The 27,924-nt window shown below is 43.3% G+C and overlaps 2 protein-coding genes across 3 annotated transcripts; both read right to left on the bottom strand.

Annotated features, from left to right (window-relative positions):
• Positions 1-489: 489 nt before the first annotated feature.
• On the bottom strand, positions 490-20,607 carry Rbp (RIMS binding protein). Of its 2 annotated transcripts, none has more exons than XM_089860078.1 (26): positions 20,065-20,607; positions 17,825-17,995; positions 13,138-13,293; positions 12,872-13,009; positions 12,471-12,687; positions 11,930-12,253; positions 11,757-11,855; positions 11,569-11,667; positions 11,086-11,295; positions 10,053-10,258; positions 9,905-9,980; positions 9,690-9,821; positions 9,322-9,420; positions 9,059-9,246; positions 8,837-8,918; positions 8,350-8,511; positions 8,142-8,273; positions 7,223-7,405; positions 6,660-6,811; positions 5,749-5,964; positions 4,835-4,948; positions 4,173-4,443; positions 3,502-3,968; positions 3,065-3,424; positions 2,808-2,988; positions 490-2,719 (listed from the first exon to the last, which is right to left on the bottom strand). In XM_089860078.1, exons 2-26 carry the CDS (start codon positions 17,858-17,860, stop codon positions 2,388-2,390), a joined length of 4,632 nt encoding a protein of 1,543 aa, XP_089716204.1. In that variant the 5' UTR covers positions 17,861-17,995; positions 20,065-20,607; the 3' UTR covers positions 490-2,387. The 2 variants fall into 2 exon arrangements, with proteins under 2 accessions (XP_089716204.1, XP_089716205.1); XM_089860079.1 differs by having other exon boundaries at positions 7,223-7,384.
• A 581-nt stretch (positions 20,608-21,188) lies between these two features.
• Su(var)2-10 (E3 SUMO-protein ligase Su(var)2-10) lies at positions 21,189-27,531 on the bottom strand. Its single transcript, XM_089860084.1, has 12 exons — positions 27,316-27,531; positions 26,803-26,960; positions 26,410-26,729; positions 26,255-26,339; positions 25,294-25,570; positions 25,129-25,234; positions 24,978-25,051; positions 24,562-24,901; positions 24,021-24,477; positions 22,849-23,087; positions 22,732-22,778; positions 21,189-22,649 (listed from the first exon to the last, which is right to left on the bottom strand). Exons 1-12 carry the CDS (start codon positions 27,337-27,339, stop codon positions 22,521-22,523), a joined length of 2,256 nt encoding a protein of 751 aa, XP_089716210.1. The 5' UTR covers positions 27,340-27,531; the 3' UTR covers positions 21,189-22,520.
• Between the last annotated feature and the right edge of the window lie 393 nt (positions 27,532-27,924).

Genomic DNA, 27,924 nt, shown 5'->3' with positions numbered 1-27,924 from the left:
CGGTTGTGATCATGTACAGTCAGAGTGATTGTACTCTGATTTTATCCTAAATATTCACGAGTGACGCGATTGATTACCTAATTAAAACGAGAGATGATTAATATTAACGCGTTAATTAACTTTAGTTAGCCCGCGTTAACGCGAAAGTACGTGAAATAAGGTATTAAACCCCTCGGTTTGCATCCAGTGGAACGTGGTTGAAGCCAAGGCTTAAGAAAGGTCACCAAAGAAGGCGCTGGATCGACATGGCGTAACTTGGACCTGATAATGATACGAATGGTGAGTTTTTAGTTTATTGTAAACTTGGCCTATATAAGTTAACTCGTGGGGGAAATTTTCAACATTACAAAGCTCTAAATTTTGATAGCAACATTTCGTTCAGTATGATTACTTCTGCGTTCGAGGGGGGGGGGGGCTATTTAGTATAATTAGTGCAACAGCGTACCAAATCAACACTATTAGTCCTACTGAAATACAATAAGGACACAATCAGAATTACAATTTTAATCACTTCAATGCAAATTTTGGGATTTTGGGTTGTTTTTTTTTTTGACAGTGATAAGTTGATGAAGTAGTACAATAATTAGCCCAGTATTATTATTCACCTAATTTTCATTTTAATTAATTTCCGCGCGTTTGGTTGTGCCAAAAATTAGGTTTCTAAATTTACTAAATATCTAATTATCTTGGATTAGTTTGGCTTAATCGTTGAGGTCAAACTAACATGCCCTGACTAAGTTGATTAAGGATTTATTTAAATCTAATTGTACATCCATCGAGGCTTGAAATTTAATTATCCTTCCGTTAATTTATTAACCGTTTAAAAAAACTCTAACAACTGTTTTTTTTTTCTCGTCAAAAACTACGTTACCGCGATTTTTTGGTCTTTATACATAATTTTACAAAAACGTTTTTATTAATTTTCGCGTTATGACAGCCATCAGCTTAGTTAATTTTAATTCCCCAAGTTAATTACGCGCACTGGAAATTTAAATATTGACCATTGTTTGTTAAATATCACTCAACCGGACTAAGCTTAATTTTCTTTTTAAATCCGATTTATCGTAATTTTATAATTAATTTTTCGTACTAATTACAATTTTCTTTTTTTAATTAATTTTACGGAATTTTAAGGTTTTTATTATTATAAATCTCAAATTTCGTTAACGATTTAAAATTTCTCAATTATTATTTATTTGGAATTTTAAATTTTTTATTTTTTCATATACAAAATTTCAAATTTGTAAATTTTTTTTTCTTTTTTTCGAGATTCGAATTTGAATTATTTTAATTTCAATATTTAAGTTTCTCTTAATTAACGATATCCTAGGCAAAAATAATTATTATTTTAAAGGAAGACGCGATCCTGAAATAATTTTATTTCAGGGTCGCGTTCTCTTTTACGTAATATCAAAACCTATATAGTCCCCCCCCCCAGAATAACCCCCATCCCCAATAACCGCGCTTAATTATTTAAGCAAATTGTAATTTAATTTGACAAAATTATAAATAGCAGCCCAGGATGGTTGGTAAATTTTAATTAGGTTAATATAGACATTATATATATATTTGTTTGATATAATTTTTTTTCTACGCATTTTATTCCACACAACCAGATATGTAAAGACATTTTTTATATATATAATTGATACCCAAAGCGCAAGCGTTTATTTTTTGCTATTATTTACACAAAATCTCACGGCGGCGGCTGCGTTTGCGCGTAACTTGGCGAAAGCTTATTAGTTATTATATTTACGAGTTATATCATGTCGAGTCCAATGGCACATTAATGTTTACGTCGCCTGCATTTTACGATAGAGCTTCATTTAGCAACCAACGATTTAAAACCACACGCGTGTGTTTCACATGTTTTTGCTTTTATCGGGAAGATTTCACATTATTTTAGTTTAGTCTTCTTTAAAATTAAAAAAAAAATTCACGCACACAGACACACACACACACACTCACGTCAGGGTATTTAAATGATCGAATAAATTAGTTTTTAACAGCTTAATTTCGTTTAATTTTTAGATAATTTGCTCTTGACCATTTTTAAATTGTCATAAAGAACTAATTTCAAAGTAATGGCGCTTCGTTTTCACTTGAAATGAACTAATATTTTTGGGCAATTTCTACTCGTTTGATCATTTAAATACCCGCCGCGATTGCTTATTGCGTGTTTTTGTATTTGTAATTGGCGCAAACATGGCGGCAAATGTTTATAAAGAAATAAATACGGCCAGTGAATTTTTAGCCTAGATTTGTTTTTCTCTCTCTCGTCTATTATGGAATGAAAAATGAATGACTATATTTTGGTTCTCGTATTCTTGGTGACCGATAGCGGGCTGAACTCGTTGGAAGGCCGTCTTATTTAATTTGTATTAATTCTACCATCTTTGACTCGTCCTGGGTTGTTGCGCGTATTGGCCTTTGCTTTGGGCACTGCCTCCACCCCCACCACCACCACCGCCACCGCTTAGCGGGCCACTTCCGGCAGCTCCGCCCCCGTTCATGTGCGAGGAGCTGGTCGGGTACTGGTGCGTTTTGTCGTAACCGCTGGACGAGCTTTTATGGGTCGAAGACGAATAGCGGGATTTGTCCTGAGGCGCGTTTGAGGGGCCGTATTCTTTCACCACCGTTCCGCCCCCGCCCCCGCCGCCGTGTGGGTAGACGTTGCCACTTGGTGGGTGACTGGGATGCGAGCGGTCCCTCATCATACCTGTGTTGACCAAAGGAAAAAGACATTAGGAAAGTATGGCTGGTAGTAGCTTAATTTCGTCCGTCTTGGAGTTATTTCGAAGAGTTACCTTGAGGTGGTCCACCGTGTTCCGGTATGACATTATTGTCCCTGTAGTCCGGGGGTGCTTCCGTTAGGAAATTGGAGGGGACCAGCCCTCGGACCCCGTTCAGCTCGCCGACGTAAAATCCGTCTTCGTCCATTTCGCCGAAGACGTAAAGAATATCACCCGTTCGGAAAGATAGCTCCAACTACAAGGCGTTCAACAATCAATATCAAGTCCCCCTGGTTTAAAGGCAAAAAGCGCGCGGGTGTCAGGCTTAATACCTCGGAATCGACGTTCGGAGACAATTCCTGGGGATCATAGTCGTAGAGCGAGATCATTTTCTTGACGGGAACGCCAGGGTTGACGTGTACGCTGGAAGAATGCATTTTGGTCCTGGGTTCCCTTTTTGGCGCGTTGTAGTCGGCGTGGTGTCCCGAATGCCCGCCATGATGAGGGGGAGGGTGATGTCCCTGCGGCGCCGCAGGATGGTGACCGCCGCTAGATTGATGGACGTGATGGTGTCCCCCCATTTGTTCTTCGTTCTCCACTTGCACTTCGGACACCATGTTGCAAGGAACGTAACCGATTCTGCCCTGAGATTCTCCGCGGTAGAAACCGTCGGCGTCTTTGTCCCCGTAAATCTATATCAAATAGTAGTAGGCATCACCACCACCTTCCGACTGTCGTCGAACCGCGCCCCCCCTATAGAGTTAGTTACCTTGATAAGTTGTCCCTCTTGAAACGGTAGCTCTTCTTCGGCGGCGTCGGGATTCGGGGACATTGTCTTGGGGTCGTAGTCGAATAGAGCGACGAACCACCTAAAGCGACCTTCCTGAAAAGACTCGAAACTTCTTCCTGATTTGGAGACGCCACCCGATCTGGCCGGCCCGTAGACTCCGTTAGCGTAGGGCGCGCCGTCCGCCGTCGAATTGTACAGCTCGATGACCCCCGCCGTTTGTCTACCCGCGTGGCTCGTGGCTTCGTCGTAAGCCCGGCTCGGGGATTGCGGTCGGTACAGTTGTCTTTCGTTCGACTTGCCCGCTTGATGGTAGACCCCCCGACCTTTGTATCCTCGCGATGACGAGGTGCCGTATTGGTCTTTGGTTCGACGTCCGAGTTCATAATCGTCTTCGGAAAAGTTATCCAAGGAGTTGCACTCTTCGCTCGCGCTGTCTTTCGTAATTTCTGAGGGATAAACACCCCTCTTACATGAGAAAACACCTAATGGTCCGAGTCCCGCCAATCTATTAAACTACCGGACATCATTCGTTCCCCTTAAAGGGCCGATACAACCGATAAGGTCACTGCTCCAAAATGTGCCGGGTCAAAGGGAGTGTGGGACTGGAAACGAGTGATTGTCCGGTAGCGAGAAGGTTTCTAGATGCTCACCAATAGCCGGTATTCCTCCTAAAGACTGGGGATAAATCTCTTTATCACTGAGATTCTCGTCGTGTTCTATGATGAGTTGTCCGGCCGAATTCCTTCGCTCCCTGATATTGGAGACCCGACGGTGACTGGGTAAATCATCGCGGGTCAAACCCCCGTGACCTTTCACCTTATCCCGACTCGATAAGTTACGCGACGAAGAAGAAACGACGTTTTTACTCTGATGTCGATTGGAATGACGCGAGCGATCCGACGGGTGACTCGAATCTTTCATCTAGAAAGCCGCGCCAGAGGTCAAAAGGTCAATTCAATTATAATACGGGTGATTCTTCGCGATACTCAGGCTCGTGAATGAAATTTAGTCGCGCGCGCCTTTTCTAAATTGACCATCGTTTCGATTGAAGAAGCGACGCGGTTTCGCCCTCGACTTCCTTCTGGTTAAGGTTTTTTATTGGTAAGTCAAGGGGCAAAATCGCTCGTCGCTTTTATCGAAATGGTCTTTTCTAATAGCCTCAATCCCCGGGTGGGTTTTTCCCGCCCAAAGATTTTATTCGAAAAGAAATAAGCGAGCCATCGTGATCCCTCGAAGGCAAGGTTTACTTTATTTCAAAGGGCATCAGTCTATTGAGGGCGAGAATGATGGGTGATGCTAATTTTAGTTATACCTCGTGGTGCGAAGCGTAGTCGTGTTCGCCCGAATGTTCGCCTTCTTCTTGGATATCTGACAATTCGGATCGACTAGTACTGTCCACTTGGCTATCCTCTCTTAAGGCTAAATCCTACGGCGCGTGTCACAAATTAAAGCTTCTTTTTAAGTTCTCTTAAGAAGATCGACGCTCAAAATCATCTCGAAACAATATTAAAGCCACAACAATTAAAGCGCAGCCCTCTCAATTAATTCCCTCTCTTTCGTATAATATCCGACCACGCCTCTTCCATTTTTGACTAAATTTCAAACATTGGCCATCGCGGACGACACTTAACGGACAACGTCAATTTGTTAATTCTCGATTAGACTTAAATACATTGTCACATTAGCGAGTTGTATCAATCGGGAGCTTTAGATAAGCGAGCACCCTTGCAGGCTTGAGAGTACAATTACTTTCTCTCATTGTACAATTACTTATCTGACAAATCAAAGGACACCGTGTTAAGGCGTGCATTCGGGGAGTGAATGTTTTAGTAACGTTGGGAAAACAAACGTGTTTGAAATAAATCGAGCAAAAGTCCATAAATGGATTTCTGTCGAGATTATGGTGCAAAGTAGGGTACAGATACGAGATAGAGAAAGAGAGAGAAATATCATTGGGATAAATACAAAGAATACCCTTCATGCAGCATTCCGATTAAAAGCAAACCATCTATTTTATCAACATCAATTTAAGGTTCCACGATTTAGGGGGAAAATCATTTAAAATAATAAAAAAAGATGACGATCACACGATATGTTTTGACGAGACGACACGACACGAGACGTTACGATTCTTGGGGGTAAAAAATGCTCCATCTTTCCGCCTTTGTTAGTTTTACCGGAGGGGGAATGGTGGTGGGGGGGGGGTTGAGATGGTTCATAATCTACCTGATCTTCGTAAGGGGAAAACTCGGCCGGGTCGAAGTCTCGTGTACGCCGAGTGACGTGGTCGATGAGTTCCGCCAACTCGGTGTCGGATTCCGAGTCGGTGACGGATCCCGGGTTTTCCGAAGATTCGAGTTCTAATCCGTCATGACTCAATTCTCTCCGACTTTCCCCCATCACGTGGCTCTGATGTCCTGAACGACCACCGCCGCTCTTTGACTTTACCGTGAAGGTGGTGGTGGTGGTGGTTTTAATACATACACGATTTAAATGGCGCTGCTTTTTACCAACCGGGGTTTTATACACGCGCCCCAAAAATAATAGGAAAACAAAACGGGCTTTACATCCTAATTTCTAAACCCAAAACAAAATTTAGTCATTTCAAAATGAAAAGAATTTGATTCGGCTCGAAGTAGCCATCATTGTCGCGTACCAAAATCGCTCGCTCGTTGGCGATGGACAATGGTCATCGCGCGATCGTATCATCGTGTATATATATCGACGAATGGGACAACTTAAGATTTAAAATGTCCGGACAATCTCTCTAAGAAGGGTTTTCGATTCTAAAATCGTGATAGTTTTAAGTCAGCATGCGCGAGTTGGAAACGACCTCATTCCAATTATTATCTATCATTTGAGTAATTAATGGAGTGGGTAGTATGGTGGTGCAGCAATAACTCGATTAATTAAAAGAAGGCGTGTTGAATTCAGAGAGCGTGCGCGGATAATTGCCAGTGTGACGATAAACAATCGCTCGCTCGCGGTGAAATTGAATAGTTTTAGCGGCGTCCGCGCCCTCGCTCCCCCGATAATATTTATAATCGAGTGAAACGAAAGAAAAATGATATAGGGTACTAAAGGGTAAAGAAAGAATAAAAAAGAAACGAGAGGGATAGAGTCGAAATTTGTCTTACTTTGGAAGATCGCGCTATTCCCTTGTAAAGTTCTTCGGGTATCGCGCAGGGTAAGGAATCCGAGGACATTCCGTCGCCCGACTTCGTCCTGACCGTGACGCTTTTCTTCGGTAACCTCTCGATTTCTGATATGTCCAACAGAGCGTGGTCGCCTATTCGCGTTTACACACACCGCATTTAGTTAATCGTCTCTTAGTTTGGCGGCGGTCAAAAGCTCCGAAAGAGGTCGGACAAGAACAGGGCCGGAAATAAGAAAAATTTCTTATAGGACACGTGACTAGTGACCCCCCCCTCCCTGTTTGACTGGAAAATTTATAGGACATTGGCACTTTGGAGTGTCGCTTCTCCATAGTCAAGCTATCAAAACTTCGGAAAATTTATTGGTCAAACTGTCCAGTGACCCCCCATTTTATTGGACAGAGTCCTGTGCTTATTTCCGGCCCTGATCAAGAATATTAAGCTCATATGACTTTTGAAGAGTTTAAAGGAATGAAAGATGATTTTGTTCGGGGAATCCGACCTCTTTGAGAAGGTAGTTGGGTAGGAGAGCGTGTGTGTCTCACCAGTGGGACTATTGACTTCGACGATTTTTCGTCCTCCGGCGAAGACGGCGTATCCGCTAATGGCGCTGGTGGTATCGTTGGGCTCGTTGTCGTCGCTGTTCTTGACGGGCATCCAGGTGACGAGCAAGGTTCCGTCCTGGGGTCCCGACTCGACTTGGATATCTACCGGTGGATCGGGAATTCCTAAAATACAGCGACAACCAAAGCTAATCGATTCTTTACGGGCTCGTCTTCGAGGATGACATTGGGCCGCCGCCGCCGACGGGGATATGCGTTCTCGCGTTTAACAATTTTAAAATAGACAAAGATAGAAAGAGACACGGAGAATCTGACAGCCTCAACTATATAGTTTTAATCGAGATAGGCCACTCTCGCTCTCTCTTTTCAATTGGACTAAGCCTAAAAGGGATGCTCATGATCTCTAATATTCAAGAAGACAAGTCCTATAAAAAGCGCTACCACCACTACCACTGCCCTCGTTTTAATTACTAGTCTACGAAATCTCTACGCAAAAACTATCGAGAACGAATTAATTTCGTAAAGAGCGACGTCTTGAGCACGACTTAGCGTGTCTATAGAGCTATCTCAGTTGTTACGTCACGGGCTTATCTTTGACAGTGAGCGGCCATCTTTGCTACCACTTTGGTTCTATGGGAAAATAGAACACTAAGCCTTCTGAGATAGCTCTATAGACGAACTTATCGTTGAACAATGGACGCGTATGACCAACAGGGCGTCTCTCTTTATGAAGAATTAAAACAGCCTCGCTACGATATTTGGACGACCAGAAAAGAAAAGATGGAAGGGTATAGCGGGGCGCGTGGAACCATTTGGTTTGGCTGCATGAATAATTGATTGGCCAAGGAAATTGAAATAATAAGAATAATAAAAGGATGGGGGAGAGAAAATTCCTTCGTACCTTTGGGCAAGGTACGAAAATCCACGAATCCCGTCAACATTTCCAGCTTGCGAGGATTTTTCTCGTCATTGTAGAGAAGTTTACCCGGTTTGGCTCGTACCGACACGCGGTACATGGTATTGGGAGTCAGACCTAATTGAGAATCGACTCTCGTTAATGGCTGGCCGACCCCACCAAAGTACGTACCGACCACCACCCCCTACTATACCTTTGATGGTGTGTCTGAAGACCCCCGACTTCAAAGACTTGACCTCAACGTTGTTGACTGCGACTACGTGATGAAAATTACTGTTGCTTGGCAACCAAGATATCATAGCGGACGTGGCCGTCATTTGAGTGGCTTTGACGCAACTGGGCGCCAACGGGACGTCTACGCGAGACGTTAAAATCGCGCTTTTGTATTATCTCGAAATGGACCGCGTGCCATCGCCGCGCGCTCGTAAAGGCCGCGAAAGCGACCACGCGGAAACGAGCTAATTATTACGACTATTAAGGGTTTGGGTATTTGTGAATTTTTGCCACGAACTACGTACGGATAAATGTGTTAAAGGAGGATGCGAGCAAAAAATTTTCAACATGATCTTAAATCTTAAATCTTAAATCTACTTATAGTTTGCTTTTTGTAGCGGGTTAATTATTTTTTGGTCGCATCTCACGTCGTGAGTGAGACGATTAAGTGATAAAATGCGGGATACCTTTTCCTATTACTATAGTACAGGCTGCGTCTCTAGAGTGGTTTCCGGAATACGAAACACTTCTGACACTAATTCGGTGTGGCTAAAGGGGAAAACGGGATATGATATCACCCAAAAGAGAATACACACGCTGAACGACGACATTTTTAAACGGTACGCCTCGTCTACGGTACGGTACGGTACATGATGGGAAATTGGCGCTTTCTAGCCGCAAATTCTAACCTGACTGGAGTCGACTCCTTCCACCAGCGCCCTGGTGCGATCTGACACTCGAACCGTGGCCTTGATAACGCCGTCCACGTACACTTGGTACGATTCCACGATGTCCCTGGGGTCGTCGGCCGGTAGCCAACCAATCAGAATGCTTTTGTTTAGTTGGCGTTCTAAGATCAAGCGGTTCGGTGGAGGAACTGAAATCAAGCCAAAGCGCCCCATTAAAGCCTCGAGCACCGAAGGCCAGCTGACCAAAGGTTATTTAAACGTACCGGGGCCTTCGTTGTCTCTGTCTGCCTCGGAAATATCGTCTTCGTCGACTTCCTCGATATCTTCCAAATCGATATAGTCGTTCATTCGATGAAAATCCTCTGCCAATCGAGAGACTTCCGTTAGAACGACGAAATAATTCTTAACTCTTTTAACCCCGGTGACTAAAGCTCGCAATATGGGCTCGCTCCCGTTCATGAACCGGAAGTATTCCCCGGAGGGCCGACTACGCCGCATCTTGTCTTAACTATTACTAGTATCGAAATATTTATGCCCACCCAAAGTCTTCAAGAGCGCAAACCCCCCCCCCTTGCCCCGCTTCGTTCTCATTCTTAATTGGCTTAAGACACGAGGGGGGAATGTCGCTTACCAGGTGGAATCGCTTGAAAGTCTTCGTTGAGAGGCAAATCCAAATCGGCGCCGTACGTGTAGCTAGCGCTGCTGTCGTCCGAATCGCGATTACCGTAAAGAACCGTCGCTTGGAAATCGAATAAATCGTCTCCTATCCACCCCCACCCCAAATAGAGAACATTTAGGAAGAGCTCATTCGGAGGCGGCGCGATTAAAAGAAATTGCCCGACTCACCCGTTAGTTTTTCGATAAAATTTGAAGGAACGAGACCTTTTCTTCCGTCCATCAGCTCTCCTTGAAAATAGCCGTCCTAACAAAGTACAATTGTCTTTTTTTTTTCAATTTGCTCAAACGAATTAGTGTCGAGAACAAGGAAGCCTACCTCATCCATCTCTGAACAGATGAGAATGTAGTCGCCGGCGTTGAGAAAGAGTTCGGCTTCGGGGTTTTCATTCGGCGATTGTTTCATCGGGTCGTAACTGTATCTGGCGATGTAGACTCGGCATTTGCCACGCCCCGGAAGCTCGATGTAATCAACCACCTCGGACTTGATCGCTTCCTCGTCCGCTAAACTTCCCAAAACTCCTCCTGGAACCAAATCCCAAAGTCACCTTCAACCCCATGCAACGGAAAGATATTTAAACGAGCAGGCTCTCCTCGATTTAGTACGATCTTTACGAATTCCACCTCAAATCTATTATTATTATACGCCTGTTTCTCTGAATCTTATCAGCTAATCTCGAAAGGATTTCTGAGAAACGTCTTTTGTTGACTAACGCGCGCTTATTTATAAATAATCTGATCCCCTTTCCTTCAACGCGCTTGGACTTAGAGAGGGGGTGGGGTGGGGGTTGAAAGGGGGCGCGTAATTGTAGTGGTCGCTCTCGAAACAATAGCCAGTGGTGGTGGGGGCAGGGGGGGAGAGATTAGGCGCCAAATAGTTTTCGAACGACTTTGAATTTCCGTCACTTTTAATGAAAAGGGAGGGGGCGTTGTACCCCCCCAAACTAACTCTGGTCTCGGCATAGGCGCACGACTTAATCCTTTTCCAAGGCTCGCGTGGGTTCCGGGGGATTAAATATATATATATATATAGAGAGAGAGAAAAAGTGGTGGGGGGGGGGGGGGTTGTTCTTTAGCAATTATAACAACTCTCGTAATGGTGTAGAATGCGAAAGCAAATTTCTTATTGGTCATTCCCCTACTTAGTCTCGCGTTCATTTGCCAGGAACTCTCGGAAAAATAAGCTATAGTTACGCTTCCGGTTAATTCCGACTGGTACGTGTGCTACTCGAATTGGGTAGAGTCCATGATGATTAGTTTGTTTATCGAAATTCGTCTTTAGCTAATTAATACGTCTTGATGGTCGAATTGACCTTTTGATATTTTAACGCGGGTCAAGGGGGGGGGTTTACCGTATTGGTCCGAGTCTGTTCTTTGATACTTGTATCCGGGCTCGGGCCTTCCGTAGCGCTGGTGGCTGGGTTCGACGGCGATGCTGGGGACGACGCCGATCGGGAGGCCTCCCAGGCGCCCACCGCCACCGTGCTGCTGTTGCTGGAACGAGCTCGAAATTCCGCCGCTTTGGAAAGACGAGATCGAAGGAAGGAGACGGGAAGACGAACCTGACAATGAAAGACAATCCATTGAGAAATAACCAGAGGGAATTAAAGAAAAAGAGAGCGCCACCCTTAAGTAGAGGCGGCCCGACTCAACGCCAACCCTTTCTCCCCCCCCCCTAAACGACAGCGGCGCGGAAAACGTAGCTTAAGGCGGCTGTTACGTAATACTCGGGAGTTATTTTCGATGTCTATGAGACGCCATCGTAATTGGTTTATCCAAGAGCTCTTTTTAGGTGTCGCGCGCTCTTAGAGTATCTGGACGGGGAAAACGCTTACCAATAGCCGTCCTCTTCTTATCTAGTTCAGCCAGGATTCTATTATCTTGTTCTAATTTCTTCATGAGAAGATCCAAATGTTGCAAGGTGAGCGTGGATCCTGATATACGAATTAATATATATAGACAGTCGCTATTAGAAGAAGGGTGAAGATGCGCGGAGACAGTCGCGACCCCCCACTATACTTACTGGGACTTCTAAATTGCGAGAGCTGATGATAATTGGTTTGTCTCGTCCTTTGAGATTCCAACATCAGTTGGTCGATAGCCGGAGACGAAAATGATAATTCTGAAAAAACAACGGGAGATTCTTAGTTCGGGTGGGTTCGGAACTGAGGGCTGATGGTGATTGTGATTACTGACTTAAATTTGATCGTGGGAAGGCCATGTTGGCCTGTGAGTTGCAGTCGCGCTCGATCTGGGCTCGAACCCTTTCCATGTTGGCTATTGAGACGGGAGAACCGATGGTCGCGCGCGATTTCTCCAATTCGGCCAATAATCGGTTGTCCCGTTCTATTTTCATCATGATTTTCTCCATCTCGGCGGACGTGTTGTCGAAGAAGTTGGAAAGGTTGCTCGATGGACGTGAGCTTGACAAAAGGCACGTGTTGCTACCCAGGCCGGACGACAGCGTGCTTGCCCCTCCCCCCGCCCGCTCCCCTAATCCAGCCTCCGAACTAAGAGTCACTGTAACAAGAACAGCCACGGAAAAGAATTAACCACCGCCACCACCCGACTATAATCTCGTCCCCATCGAGCTCAACGACAGCTCCAATTACGTCCAAGTCGGATGAAATCTAACAAATTAAAGAGTACGTCGCCCTGGAATTATTATTCCAAATGTTTGTGGTCCGATTTAGACGTTCTCGGGCTCGTTTTCAAGGTCTCGAAGGCGCGGGCTTACCACTTTTACTTTTGAGATTGTTGGGAAGGCTGTAGGGGCTTTGATAGGCGGTGGAACGATAAGCGGGAGGGGCGCCTCCTCCTAAGGAGGGCAACGAAGAGGCGGAAGAAACTGAAGGATAAACGTGACCGTATTCGAAATCGCTGTCTTGCCAAGCGGGTCGACGCGACAACGGATCCGGACTGCTTCGGAACAAAGGATCCGATTCTAATTGAAACTAAAGAATCATCCAATTACTAAGCAACGTCGAAAGCGACCAGATATTATATAACATTTGCCAAACAAATGGCTCCCGTCAAATGCTCATGGCCTACATACATCGCGGGTACGGATATCTTTTTCAACTTATTTTTAAAACTAGCGAAGATAGTAAGCCTATAAAGACAAAATAGATGTCTGACCTCTTCGGCGGACATAGACCGATGTTGAGTCCAAGCTCTTTTGGCGTGCAGTTTCTTCAGGGCTGACATTTCTAGAACGAGTTCTTCGTGTAGTACATTTTGGAGCTCGCATTTTTTGTCCAATTCTCTCACTTTAGACTAACCATCGCCACGTCACCGTCCGTGCGACCAGAGAGATAGGGGGGAAGGAAGAGAGGGTAGAGGAGGGAAAAGGTTTTATTGGAGAAAAATCCCTTTTTTTAAGTCGAATATTGAAGGGGTCGTACTTCTAAGGTTTTGACCAAGTCCAGTTTTCTTCGCTTGTCCTCTTCGCTCGAGTAGGGGAGACTTTGAATTTCCTTTTGATGTCTTCGTAGCTCGGCCAGGGCGTCCGCGTGGTCTCGTTCCAGCTGAGCCCGCCGTTCCGACACCTCGCGCATGTGCTATTCCATCGGGAAAAACGGAAACAATTACCATTCATTTATAGTAACATTCTCTCCGCCGTAACGCGTCATTCCTTAAGCTCTCTTCGGCCCAACATACGGCTTTTTCGCGTCCGTATCGTTGTTTCTTCCGCTTTTAGTTCCATCCCCCCTCCCAAAAAAAGGTGTCCGATAAGACGGGGAATACCCCCTCCCCTCATCTTCATTTTAGGGGCGAGAACCCGGAATATCTTTCCGGGAATGTAAAATATATTTTGTTATTTGGAAGCCCCGCGTTTTCCGAGGTGACTACTAGGACCCCCATCTCCCCTGCCCGCCTAGACTAGTCACCTTTCGGGCTCACTCTTTTCCAGATGGTTTTTCCGCCAATATAGGTGGGGGAGGGGTGGTATTGATCCATACGCGAAAGGGGGGGGAGACGAGCCTCCGGTACGTACCGGTTGATAAACGGCCAGTAGAAAAATACCGCAAAAAGGCGAAGGCCAATTCAAAGGCCGCCTCCTCATCTCTCGCACCGTTTTCTCGATCACCCTGGAAATGATGGCCCGACATCACCCCTTCCCCCCACCCCACTCAACCCCTTCCTTCCTTTATAAAGAGAGAGAAGAAGTTGGTCACCTGGAAGTCAGTCAACTAGTCTCGGACAGGCTGGGAACTAAGCATAATTTTTTAACTAGTCCTTGGGACCAGCGACCCCCTTAGTGTCGGCAATAATAAAGTGGTCTCTGGACTGGTCCCAGCCTTTGTTCTCCTGTAGATTTTCAATTAATAAAGTGGTCCCGAGGACCAGTAACCCCATGCACTTCTTGAATTTAAAAACTATAGTCCAAGCAATTAATAAAATTAGTTTTGGACCAGAGAAAGTGCACTGCTATATTTCCCAGACTGGACTACTCCTGGGGTGTCCGGCATCTCAATGATGGTGATGACGTATCTTAATTTTAAGTAGCCAGTCAGTCCCCTTACGACTCTGGCTAATTAATCGTTCAATATTTGCACTCCTCGGTAGTTAATTTAATTGGTTTCGTATCTATATAGTATCGATTATTTATTACTTTATATTTATTTTTAAAGCTTGAATGGTTCTTCCATCTTCGGGTTACGCTCTTTCTCTGGTGTAAGAAAAGTGCATGGCGAGCACGTACGCCCCCCCCCCACTGCGCCCCACCCGTCTTTTGCTTTCGAGACCAGCAAGATGGAATGGAGAGATGGGAAATATGCTTTTTAAAAGTCAGCTATGGCTTTCGTATTTTTTATTTAATTTTTTTTTTCTTTAAAAGTTTTTGGGGTCAGCGTAGTATATTTCTCTAGGAGAGAAATTGGGGCGGCTTCCGTCTTTGTTTAGTTAGTTTTTTGGCGCTATCATTGCTCGGATGATGATAATACGTCTTATTTCTATATCGATATGACCGGACTTTGTTGTTCCCCCATAAAAATTTTCAGTAAAAGATATGGTTCATCCCGCGCGCCTTTGATAACTTTGGAGTTTTTGGGGGTAAATCTACTTCTGGCTGCTGCAGTGCGCCCATGATTGCGTTTAACAGGAAATAATTGAGATGAGCTTAGATTGATACAGTGTTTAAATTGCGAGCCGAGTCGGGGTTGGGGGGGGGGGTGTAGAGAAGAGAGAGAGAGAGATGAGAAAATAAGGGCTTAGCCCAGCACTTTCATCCCAAAACTAATAGACTACATTTAGGCTAGCGCGCCGCCAAATTGAGGGAGAAGAGGTAAAAACCCCCACAGAATTCAATTAAGTTCGTGTTAGATTTTTTCTCTATACCGCGTTTAGTCATTGCCAATCGAGGGGGTAGACGCATCTGGACCTCTGTGTACACCCGAGTTCAAAAGAGTTCAGCTTTGACAGTACATTGAGTTCAAGACATATTGTACACCCGAGTTCTCAAGTGTCTACCCCCTCGTTGCCAATATTCGCTTTTGCCTTTATCGGTATTCGCCGTATATCGAGTAGCGAGTAAAAATTTTACATTTATTTATAGAGACGCCTCGACTTGTCTGGACTCTGCTGGGAAGAAAAATTATCTTTTAAAAAAAAAAACATTTCTGGACACTCGGTAGGTAATTGTCGTTTTGGCTGTCGTAACCTTTAACCTTTCTGTGGTGAAAATAAAATGCGCTCGATGAGGAAGCTAGCGGGAGGGAATCTTTTAAAAGATTGAAAACGAATCGTTTGCTTATTTAAAGAAAGAAAGAAAGAAGTAGTTGAATTGAACTATAGATCTAAGCTTAGCTACATATATATATTGGAGAGTCTCGCTCTCTCTGGAGTCCTATTATAGACAGCCGGATTTTGAGAGGATATCCAATCATTTTATGGGTATAGTACGGGCGCGTGAGTGTGTGTGGGCGGAAGATCCGAGTCAGTTCTTGCCTGGAAAAGAAAATTGCCTCAATTTTATCGCCTCCGTCAAATGCTCACCCGCTTGCTTCCAGATTAAATTGCGACTTAAATCGTTAGGCTTAACGAAACTTCAAAGACTTAGTTGAAGCGGAACTTTGCGCCCAGCCTACAACTATATTTAAAGCGATGGCCAACTTGAAATGGCGCGGCGCCAGTCCAACTCGTACAGTGTATGGAATGGATGGATGCAGTTTGTTTACATTTTGATAAAGAAAGTGAGAGCCCTACGATTATCCGAGAGACGGGACTCGGGGGGGGGGGGGCTAAAATTTGTCGCCTCTGTAGCATTTCTTACGCGACTTATTTCAGTAACGTTCCACCATCTGAAAGAGTTCGGTATCTGTATTTTAACAATAGTCAGTGCCGATGCAAACTCCCTTTTTTACCAGGCGTAACAAATGAAATTTGAACTCGCCACTTTGTTAGATGCGGTTAGGCCTAACAATTTCCCATTACCCCCCATCCCCCCCGCCGCTCATTCACCCTCGTGTCTTTCTAAATTCGTCTCACTTCGCCGGGGGGGGCTAGGGGGGGGGTTTGGCCAACTCCAATTAATTCCGATAAAGAAACTAAGGAGCCCGAAACTCCTTGGGCCTTTCTAATAATAGAGGAGGTGGTGGTGGTTCAAAACGGGGCTCGGGGTTTAGGGCCCGCGAGTATTCGAGCGAGCGGAAAGAATCTCATTTGTTTTTCTCTCGTTCTCTCTCTCTCTCTCTCTCTCTCTCTCTCTCTCTCTCTCTCTCTCTCTCGTTATTTCTGTCTCCAGCTCGATCGAGCCGAGCTATGTATGACGCGACCCGACGCCTTCTTTAAGAATGGGGGGGGGGCAATATAATAAAGTCATCCAGCCGCCAGTGACGTCACTCTCGGGGTGGACCGCCTTTCCTTTATATTTTCCTTTCTGATTTAAGACTCGGTTTCGAGCCTATTCAATTTGTCCATCGCGAGATCTACCTTGTAAAGCCAAATCCGTCCGTGCACGCTACAAATTTTCAATCGTTGAAACGCTCGATGAGAAAGTAAAAGCAACCAACCTTTAGAGAAAGGGTTTCGCCCCCCCGGGGGGTTTGAATTCTGGTGTAAATGTTATCAATTTTCCTTTCCCTTTGCTTATAAGGGACAATTCTTTTATCGATTCTTAAGCTAAACAGCGTGACGATTTCTACTACTTTTAGAACCCCCGAAAATTCTTATCAATTTGGACTCGCTAGCTACGGGTTACCGGGGTTTCTAGCTTTGAACTATAGTGACGTCATCAACCTGTCCCCCCCCCAACTCCAGTTTAATCCAGGGGTCACGTAAAGATTCCTCAATCGTATAAATAATTTCTCATTAGTTATTATTCTACTCGCGAAAACTTCGTCAGTCGGGGCCTTTTAAATATTAATCATTTAATTTCAATTAGTGTCGTAATTAATTGAGTCGTATTTAATTATTCGTATACCGTATTTAATTAGTTTAATTTTTCCCTTATTAATAATTTTTGTCGGGGGATTACGGATTACCGCTGCTCGAATTTTTAATTATTAATCGTGTAGAATTCTGATATTGGATTATTTTAATTATTTTTCTTTAATATTTTATATTATTTAATTTATTTAGTATTGGTGTAAAAGTGACGTAATAGTGGTGACTACATCGAGTCGAAATGGATCGAGGGAGGGTGGAAGGGGAGCGAATAATGGGGTCACGGAAATATAAGCGCAAATTCTTCTCTCTCTCTCAATATTGTTTCTCTCTCTCTCTCTCTCTCTCTCTCTCTTCGGACCGTATGTTTTCTTCCCACATTTTTTATTTTTTCCGATACTAAGTTACATTATTTATTTTGGGCGACTTTCGAAATCTGTAGCTGTCGGTTCCTTTTCTACGAGCAAAGTGTTTCATTAGAGCCTCTTAAAATCAATTGACTCAAGGAGTTTTAGGTAGAAACATTGTTATCAACCTTTGTGGAAAACATTTAAAGCCGCACGTGGCGCGGGATTGTATTAAAAGGCGCGATATAATGGGATGTAATTACTCATTGGCGCCTGAAGATTCCCCCCCAAAATCTTCCGTCTTCCAATAATACGAGAGAAAAGAAAGCATCCTAATTGAAGAGGAGTATCTTCTTACCTGAGAAAAAGCGAATTCGTCGACGTTTCCAACCATATTTAGTGGTTTTCTTTTATCCTTCCTTTCGGTTGTTGGTGGCTCCAATTATCGGGTCCTCTTCTCTATCGTGCAGGTGCAGGGCGGCTTTCCGCGAGTCATTGGACAGCTAACTACCTCGTCCAATGATCGAACCTATTTGGGGGAAGAGTTATTTAGTATCCGGTTAGGCTTAGCCAGCGGCTTCAATCCCTCGCTAATAAGAAGGAAACCCCACTTTGAAACTCTTATTTTTAGAATAGACTTTATTATCGTGTGATAAATTCGGAATAGAATTGTCGCGTCGCGCGGTGAAATCGTTTTACAGGCGTTCTATGGGAAACCAACGCTAACGTTTGCCCCTGTATCCCGGCTTCTCCTCAAAACATTCGAAAAAAAACAACACATTTACTGAAATGAATCTAGAATTCTAGATAGGTTTAAAACTTTAAATTGTTTTTAGAAATTAATAAATGATCTATTTTTTAACCCCAGTTTGAAATTCTTATTTTTAGAAGAGACTTTATTCGGAATAAAAACGTCCGAGGCTTGTCGTGTCAAGCGGTGAAATCGTTTTACAGGCGTTCTATGGGAAACCAACGCTAACGTTTGCCCCTGTATCCCGGCTTCTCCTCAAAACATTCGAAAAAAAACAACACATTTACTGAAATGAATCTAGAATTCTAGATAGTTTTAAAACTTTAAATTGTTTTTAGAAATTAATAAATGATCTATTTTTTAACCCTAGTTTGTAATTCTTATTTTTAGAAGAGACTTTATTCGGAATAAAAACGTCCGAGGCTTGTGAGGTTGCGCGGTGAAATCGTTTTACAGGCGTTCTATGGGAAACCAACGCTAACGTTTGCCCCTGTATCCCGGCTTCTCCCCGAAACATTAGAGAAAACAAATTTAGATAATTTTGAAACTTTAAATTGTTTTTAGGAACTAATTTTTAGGCTTGCGTCATTTTTAAATTTAAGCGAGCGAATTCATTTAGTTTCGAGAAATTCCACGGGGGGATGAATTTTATCCGTCTTTAATCTCGTAAAACTCATTAGGCTTAAGTAGTATAGTTCGCCCAAGAAGCTCTAGTCCCGAGATAGGAAGCGTGGGCGGGGGATGGGGGGGGGGCTAACTTTCGCATCTAGGGAACGGAAAAGGAGAGAGGGACCCTGTCTACATTTTTAGGCTTAGGGGCAGAGGAGAGGATTTTTTGGGGTCTCGCCGCATTTTCAGGCGTATTGCGGTGGAGCCAGTGAGTGGCCTTTTCCAAAACCTAGCCACGTTTCGCTCTCTCATTATCATTTCGTTTTTAATATAAATATACACTGCTACTGTCCTCCCGGCGCCAAACCAAACTTTAATAAAGATGCTACCCCTTAAATATTCACCAAACTAAATACGTTCCTGTAGCAATCTAGACTGCACTTGCCTAATAATAATTAGGGACCGTTACTAAAGCGAGCTTGTTCGTTTTCGGCGCATTTTTTCGCGGTACTTTTAACTTTAACTTTATTGACTGATGACGAAGGAGAAATGGCCATTGTAGCCTGGATGATATCCACGCCCCCGTACCCCCCCCCCTTGCCTTTCTACAACTTCCTGTCAGATCCGTAGAGTGATTTTTCGATGAATGAAGGATAGAGTCGAGTTCTCTCTCTCTCTTGGGATGAGCCTCGAAGCAAGCCGAATAGACGCGAATAGCCTATCAAGCCCGACACAAATTTAAAACGCTCGCGAAAATAAATAAACAAAGCGAAGAAAAGAAAACAACGTTAGTTTAAACGACGTAACCTTTCTACAAGATTATACGAGGATTATTTACGTCGTAAAAAAAGATTAAAGACCACCCGCGACCAACCAAAATTGACTCTACGGTATTTAATAACTCTATAAACAAAATCTGCCAGCCAATTATCCGAATCTAGCTACCCTTTCGTCTCTAAGCATTTTTTTAAATGGAATATTCGAGGTCTGGCAGGTGTCCTTTAGAAGAGCGCGTCTCTAAAAGAAGTTGTTGAACTTTGGAAGCCTTAGAAATTGAGCCAGGAATATTCAAGTATCTCAAACGTATATTTTTATAAAGATATTTCCGGATATTTTGAACCACCACCATTAAGTATTATATAAAGCGGTGCGATGGTTTTCTTCGGTCTAAAGGTCTACTTAAAGGGAGGGTTGTGGGCCTAGATCTTGGATGAAAAGGAGTAGGATATTTTCCTTACCGTTTTGAGGTTTGTTGTCCGTCCTAAGGCATTTCTGTCGTGGGACACACGATAGCGTAAATTTTAGTCGAGATTCGAAGAGCCTAGATCTATGGAAACGAATCTTGGCATGGCGGGTTTAGCCGTAGCCGCCGGTAGCAGCCAGTCGACGGGCCTAATTCGGAGAGGGACACTACTCGAGAGACAAGCTGGCTTTTTCATACCGCGGATAACGTTTCGGCTACGATTATAAAATGAAAACTTTCTGGGTGACCTGCCTGACTGACTAAAAGGGGCCAGAGAAAGAAACTCGGGCTTTTCAACTGGTTATTAAATCTATTATTTGGCCCCAATTGAGCCCTAATTTCGGAAACTCGATCGGGGAAAGCATACTAGCTTTTAAAGGAGCCTGGAAGCCTGCCCTAGCCACCGCCACCACCACCACCACGGAGGAGGATCATTCTCTTTCCTTGGCGTTTCCCGCTAGGGGTTCGCCGATCGATTGTCCCCCGAAAAATGCCAGTCCTACTTAATACAACGTCCCCTTTCCAATAGAGGATGCCAAGCTTACGCCGCCCAATCCTAAGGCCAATACAGAACTCGCCAGTTGGTCAAGTTTTCCTTCGACCCGAGTCCCCCCTAGAAATTGACCCCTTTAAAAAATCTCGTGACCCAACGTTGACTCCTTTTTGGATAGTATATTTTTCCCAAAAATAGTTCATTTACTTCTATTAATGGACTTTAAGTTAGTTCGGGCTACGTGTCTCGGAGTCACTCCGAAGATACGTTTTGTTTAATTGATTCGTATTTTTGCGTTGGCGTCTGACGGACTTTGTACCCCTTCCCCAGACCCCTCCATCGGTCGTCTGACCTTTAACCTCCCGGGAAACGTTTCTCGCCGTCCGTCTTTGATTGACTAGCGAGGATCCTAAATTCGCTAATGATAATTATGACCTTCTCTTACCCGAGAAATAATTGTAAATGAGAGAAAAATGGAGCTTTTAATCACTTATTGAAAGAGGCGTTTCAAATAGCAATTCAAGGGGGTACTCACTCCCTTATAGAGGGTCTAATCTGTCAAAGAACCCCCCCCCCGGACCCCCTGTCGCCTTGCTAAAATTATGGAAAGAAAAAACCAAAGAAACAACGTTTTTATCGCGTACGATTTTATTTATTTTGAATTTTCCTGAAAGTCACTGTGACGTTACATTCATGAATAACCGTCAAAAACGCTATGAATATTTACAAGTGAAAATGGTTGTTTTTTTTTTGACAAAATCTGTTCAAAAGTTTGCCACTCAATTTCTTTTGAGGGCGCTAAAATTTAATCAACGAATTACGGAATAAATTATTTCAAAGAAAAAAAAAGGGGGCGGAGTTTGAAGAATCGCGAAATTATTTCAAAGAAAAAGGGGCGGAGTTTGAAGAATAGCGTATAAAAAATTTTGTTGTTATTCTCTCATTTACATTGTTTTTTAAACTTTCTTTACACAATACGTGAAATAAATTCTATTTCAATGAAAATTGAGTTTGAGTGACAAAGTTATCTTTCGATAAAAATAATTTCCAAGAGGTTTAAATATATTTTAAACAAACAAACAAAAGTGTAATTAATAATAATAATAATGAGGTGGTGGTGGTGGGTCCTTCTTCATTTTTTTATTTACATTTTCGTGGTTTTAAAAAACTGATTAAATTGATTCAAAGATGATTAAGATTAATTTTTAATGATTTCAAACACTTGGGGGGGGGGGTATTGTGAAAGGTGGGTGAATGATATATTTTTGAACCAATTTGGCTCTTCTTTATTATTTGTACAATGTATTTATTTATTCTTATTTGACTTGAAAATTTTGGTTGGGAGGTGACGCGAGGGTCAGCTGACGGTGGAACTGTTGCCAAAGGAAGGGACTCTGAAAATTACTGGCTTCTTTTTTTATATAGGAAATTGGTTGACGCGTTAATGTTATTATGTACATACACTTCCTCCGGATTTAAACTTTAGTATCAGAGTTCTTTCGTAATACGTCAATTTTAATTAATTTCGCTTAAATTAAATAACTGCAAAACAATAAGTTTTGGCCCACCCAAAAAAATAGTGGCCAAAATAATAAAAGGTAAAAAAAAAAAAAAAAATCGGAAAAAACAAAATGGCGGAACATTTCAAATTTTCGGTTCTTTATTCACTAATTGGCGAGCGCGTCTATTGTCTCTCTCGTTCATTGGCGAATAAATCTTCCATCTTTCAACAGAAACTTTCATCGTTTCCATAATAGTTCGTCGCAAATTGAACAACTCGCCCCTCCCCCCCCGTCCTTCATATTTCAAAATTGTTCGATTCATTTTAATTTGGTAATTTAGTTTGTGTTTTGTTTTTTGGTCTCGAAAGGTTTTGTTTGCGTTGGCTGGCTGCGGCTTTCTCAGAAATATTCCCAATTTAAATGATTGGAAAATTCCTGGAAGGCGCTTCATAATTGTCAATCTAACGAGATGACGTCGGGTGCCGAGCCACCGCTGCCTCCGCTACCGGAAGCTCCTCCCTTGCTACGACCCTGACCACCAGCGCCACCCAGGGACGACGACGGGACAGTCGAGTAAGAGGGCATCTTCGGAAAAACCTCCCGCCACGTTAATTAAAACTCGCCAAAATCTAAAAATAGTTAAAGTAATATTTAAATTTTAACTAACCTGTCGATCAGCTTCATTGGGTTGCAGCATAGAATACAGATCAAAGCCTATAATATAATTAAAGCATTAATTTAGCGCACGTGGCGGTGGGCGTGGCGGCGGGGGCGGGGGCTGTACCTGACGAGTAACTGTTGTACATGGGGTTGAGGAACTCGTGAAGGGGACTGGAAACGGGAGGGTAATAAGTGGCGGCGGCGGCGGCGTTGCTACTGGCGTCTATGATGGGCATGTTGGGGTACAAAGACGAGCCCGAACTATTGGCGGCGGCGGCGGACACGCTAGAGGCCGAGGCGCCATGGACGGAGGCGGCTGCGCTGTTAGAACCCCCTTCGTTCGAATTTGAGCCACCTTCAGTGCTGCAACAAAAATATACAAAATTCGTCATGAAACGTAAATGATTAAGTTTGGGAAAACGAGGAGCAAAGAATAATGATTAAGCTTGGGAAAACAAGGAGCAAAGACCAGAGCCGGATTAAGCAATTTTGCACCCGGGGGTCCGAGACAGTGTGCGCCCCCTTAAGTCGGAAAAAAGTTAAAAAACGGAAGAGCAATGTCCCTAAGGGGGAATAGTTTAACTCAATGCGCCCCCAACAAGCCTTGCGCCCGGGGACCAGTGCCCCCTCGCCCCCCCCCCTTTAATCCTGCCCTGGCAAAGACTAATGATTAAGCTTGGGAAAACGAGGAGCAAAGAATAATGTCGCGTTCTTATTAATGCGAGACGTGTTGTTGCCGACTGAAAAGGTTTTGCACTAGGCCTAAAAGCGACATTACGGAGTATTTAAAATGATAATTTAACTCCTAATCAAAATGGATGGCAGAAAGCTAATTAGGGGGCGGGGAGAAAAGGACGTACGAACCTAAAAGGTACGACTTTTCAATCTTAATAAACTTAACTAATTAACATTAAACCAAGCTGAACTAATAAAGTGGCGGAAAGACATTTGGGAAACTCTATAGTTTATTTTGAAGTTCCATAAAAAAAATAATACATGTAAAATAATATAAACAAATGAACAATGGTGTGTGTGTGTGTGTGTTTAACGGGGAAATGAACGGCCACCGCTTCTTTCTTTCAACTCTCTCTTGAATGGACAAGTATTTCTCTATTTCTCGTAACTAATCTAAATAGATTTAAGGGGCAGCCGCTTCTCGCGACTTAAAACGACAGAAAATTATATTACAAAATAGACCAGTTCTCTCCAACCCCCCCCCCCAGTCAACCCCAACACTAATCTTTATAATAATAAGTAGATTTGTAATAAGTAGATTTGTTAGAAAAAGTGGAATACCCTCGATTGGCAACTGTAATGTGAGCGACGGCGCCAGAACGAGACGAGGCGGTGGTGGTCGTCGTCGCGTTTGAAGAAACTGCGGGCGTCGGGGCGCTGGTGCCGCTGGCAGCCGCGTTGCGTCCTGAGTTGTTACTCGAAGACGAGTTATTGGAGGAGTGAGAGGAATTGGAGGAGTTGGAGCAAGAGGAGAGCGACGAGGGAGAGGGCAAAGAGATGACTTGAATGCTGGCGGGAATGTTGGGCAGAGACGAGTTGTCCTGATTTCCGCCTCCACCACCACCACCGCCACCTCCTTGATTGTTGGATTGGGACGAACTGGCAGTGGAATTAGTGTTATAGACCGCCATGGGCGATGACGTGTCCGTTTCGTCATCGTATTCGTCGGTACTGCTGTCGCAAGTCAAATCCACTATCTCCACCTTTTGTTTCTTTTTCTCGGGTGGCGCCGACGACGCTGAAAGTAGTTCGGAAACTAAATATATATAGCGGCGCCACTGAACACCTTATTATAATAAAGAATGTAATATCAAGTACATACAAGAAGATCTCTTTGGCGAGGAGTACGAGGAGGAGGAGGCTTTGCTGGACGCGCCCAGACTGGAGGCGCTGATGGTGACGGTCTCCTTCTTGGCGACTAGGGGAGTCCAACTTCCGTCGTCGTGAAATTGAACTTCGTTGCAAGAAGAGGGCGCTTTCGTCGTGATCTCCATGAACAATCCGTCAATCACCAAATCCTTAAAAATGGCCGCCTTATCGCAAACGGGACAAATCCAAGTCGGTTTCTTTTCATTCATTTGCAGATAGAGAGAGGCGTCGAAACATTGCAAGTGATTGCACGTTTTCGCTCTGCAAGGGATGTGCATTCTCATTTTGCCCAACTGCAAATTAAAGAAGCCTTATTATTATTCCCTGAAATCCTTAATTAGAGATGGTGGTCAAGTAGTTGAAACATACGGGACACATTAGAGATCCTCTCAGACTAGTAGTGGCGATTTCAGAATCTGGATCTTGTTGCAGTTTTTCTTTAACTGTTTCAAATTTCATTTTAAATGACGATTAGAATTGATTAAAAAGAAGTTTGCGCGTTTTAAGTTGCCCGTCTTACTCATGGCTCTGGTGTGGTCCGGGTTACGAACGCCAACCGCTCTTAACCTTTGCAAAAGCGTGCTGGAATTGAGTCGCTTGACCAGATAAACGCCAATTACGTAAGCCTGAAAAAGAACACATTTTACCCAGGAAATTAAAGGAATTAACTCGAGTTCGGTCTTACCCTTCCATATTCAGAGGCCCAGGAGACCGTGACGTAGTTGGGAACGGTTGGACACAGTTTACAGAGGTTGGTGATGTTGACCGGGCGACTCGGTCTCTTTGGTTCGACGCCCGGTTTATTGGTAGGAATTGGGTTGGGGAGAGCGCAGATCTTGGAATTGACTTTGACGCAGATACTGGGAGGAAAATTGTCCTCTTGCTCGCAACTCGTTTCCAATAAACAGAAACGCAGTTGGATTTGTACGGAATACTCGTTTTTGATATTGGGTCGAACGTCCCTGCACACGTAACAACAACAACAACAACATAAATAGATGTTCGCGCTAGTCTAAACGGGTGCCGATTTGGGGCGACAACGTGCTCTAAACGGGTGCCGATTTGGGGCGACAACGTGCTCTAAACGGGTGCCGATTTGGGGCGACAACGTGCTCTAAACGGGTGCCGATTTGGGGCGACAACGTGCTCTAAACGGGTGCCGATTTGGGGCGACAACGTGCTCTAAACGGGTGCCGATTTGGGGCGACAACGTGCTCTAAACGGGTGCCGATTTGGGGCGACAACGTGCTCTAAACGGGTGCCGATTTGGGGCGACAACGTGCTCTAAACGGGTGCCGATTTGGGGCGACAACGTGCTCTAAACGGGTGCCGATTTGGGGCGACAACGTGCTCTAAACGGGTGCCGATTTGGGGCGACAACGTGCTCTAAACGGGTGCCGATTTGGGGCGACAACGTGCTCTAAACGGGTGCCGATTTGGGGCGACAACGTGCTCTAAACGGGTCAAAAAGGCCCCTGGTTCTAAAATTGATCTATATAGGTCAAAAAGGGTCCTATGTTCTATAAAAATGTCCATAGTTCTAAAAAAGTGGTCTATAACAATAATCATCCAGAAATATTAAACTATGTGTTTTAACCCTAAGATAATTAAATACAAATAATAATATTGGAAAATTATTAACTAACCTTGACATGGCAACATCATTTGCTTGTTGAGGTGTTAAATGAAATACAAAGTTTGTTTCCTGAAACCTTGAGGGGGCATTTGGGGCTATAAAATAAAAGACCCCCCCAATAATTGAAATATTTCAAAAACCCCAAAGAAAAATTGAAATAATTACCGGTGCACAAGCTTGTTGGTTTCAAAAGCTCAGCCAAAATGTCGTAAAATGGCAAAGCTTTGAACCTGACATCAGGATGAACTGGGAATCCCGAAGTTCCTGAGCTGGAACCCATCATGGATGAGTGTTTGCCGCTACCGCTATTACGGTACCCCATTTGGGAACTTCCAGGATGCAAATTCATAGGAACTTGCATCAAGGATTGATGGGACATATTATAATGAGACACTTTGACTGGTGACGAGGGACTAACGTAAGAATCGGAGGTGTCGTTGCTGTTACCGTTGTTTAGATCTAGACTCGAATTTGACGGGTATCTTCTAATTGATTAAGGAATAATTTTAGTTGCCTATTCTTTTATGTTGTATGGTTTTAGAAGATGCGTTTATATACTTGTGTAATTCTCGAATTTTCATGTAAATTGGCGTGTTACGCTGACGTAAGAGATCTAAGGCACGATTTTGAAGTTCGTTCTTTTTACCAGTCTTATTTTTCCCAGCAAAACCCAGCAGTACTTGTAGTTCAGTGACGCGAAAAGATAATACCATTTGCTGTTGTAAGAAAGTCAAATATCCTACATTTTTATCGTAATTTAATGTCACGTTTAAATTTAAATTGGGCGGGGTTTAATTTAAATTATTTTCGTAAGACTTAAGTTCCCAGTCTAAGACTATTTTGATCGCGATACTACCTCTACATTGATTTAGTACTACTGTACTACCTAACTAGAGCCTCGGCACGAACCAAGGCTTAAGTAAATAATAGGATTTTCGATTTAAAAATAACGTATTTAAGCGAAATATTAATTGGAAAAATTAAAAACTAACGTATTTAAGGCGTTACGCGCGTAAAATATGAGCAATTCGCCGTATAGCGGTAGAAATGGTACGAAACAAAAAAACATACCCTCAAGACATCCGCTTCAGACATTTTGGCATTGGGAACCCGCTTTATTTTTATACGCTTGTTTTTGGCGCGAAACTTGTATTCGATAGGAATTATTTCGCCACTTTAATCTAATTAACCGTTTCAAATTAATTATTGGGCTTTTTATACGACTCTTCCTATCTTTTTTAACCGAATCTTTGTTAGTATTAGTACGCGCCCAAATAAAAAAACCGTTCTTCTGGGAATTGAATTGAGCAATTTAGAGATTTGAATTGTAAACGTCACAAATTCAATTCAGTCGGCATAGCTTTGGCTGTAGAGTTGAAACCCGTACATTTTGAACTCAATTTAGAATCGACCAGTAGGAAAACACGTTACATTTTTGAATGAGAGACTCGTTCTTATAGGGTATCTCTCATTTTTATTCTAGATTTTAAAAATGGCCGCCTATGTTTTACGTAGGGGTTGGACAAAAGAGAGCAATTTATTTACTCAGTTACTTTTTCTTATACTCTTATAAATTAAATGAAGATAAAATTTATGTAAGTAATATTTATATAAAATTTTTTAAATTAATTTTCTTATTTTATTTCTGACAACGTACTTAAAGTTTACATTATACATTTA

Source organism: Phalangium opilio, unplaced genomic scaffold (genome assembly GCF_054372755.1).
Source record: "Phalangium opilio isolate 3A_F unplaced genomic scaffold, DU_Popi_V2 ptg000344l_1, whole genome shotgun sequence".
In the NCBI taxonomy this organism is placed as follows: domain Eukaryota; kingdom Metazoa; phylum Arthropoda; class Arachnida; order Opiliones; family Phalangiidae; genus Phalangium; species Phalangium opilio.
Note: the sequence above shows the minus strand (reverse complement) of the source record. Positions and strands in the feature narration are given on the sequence as shown.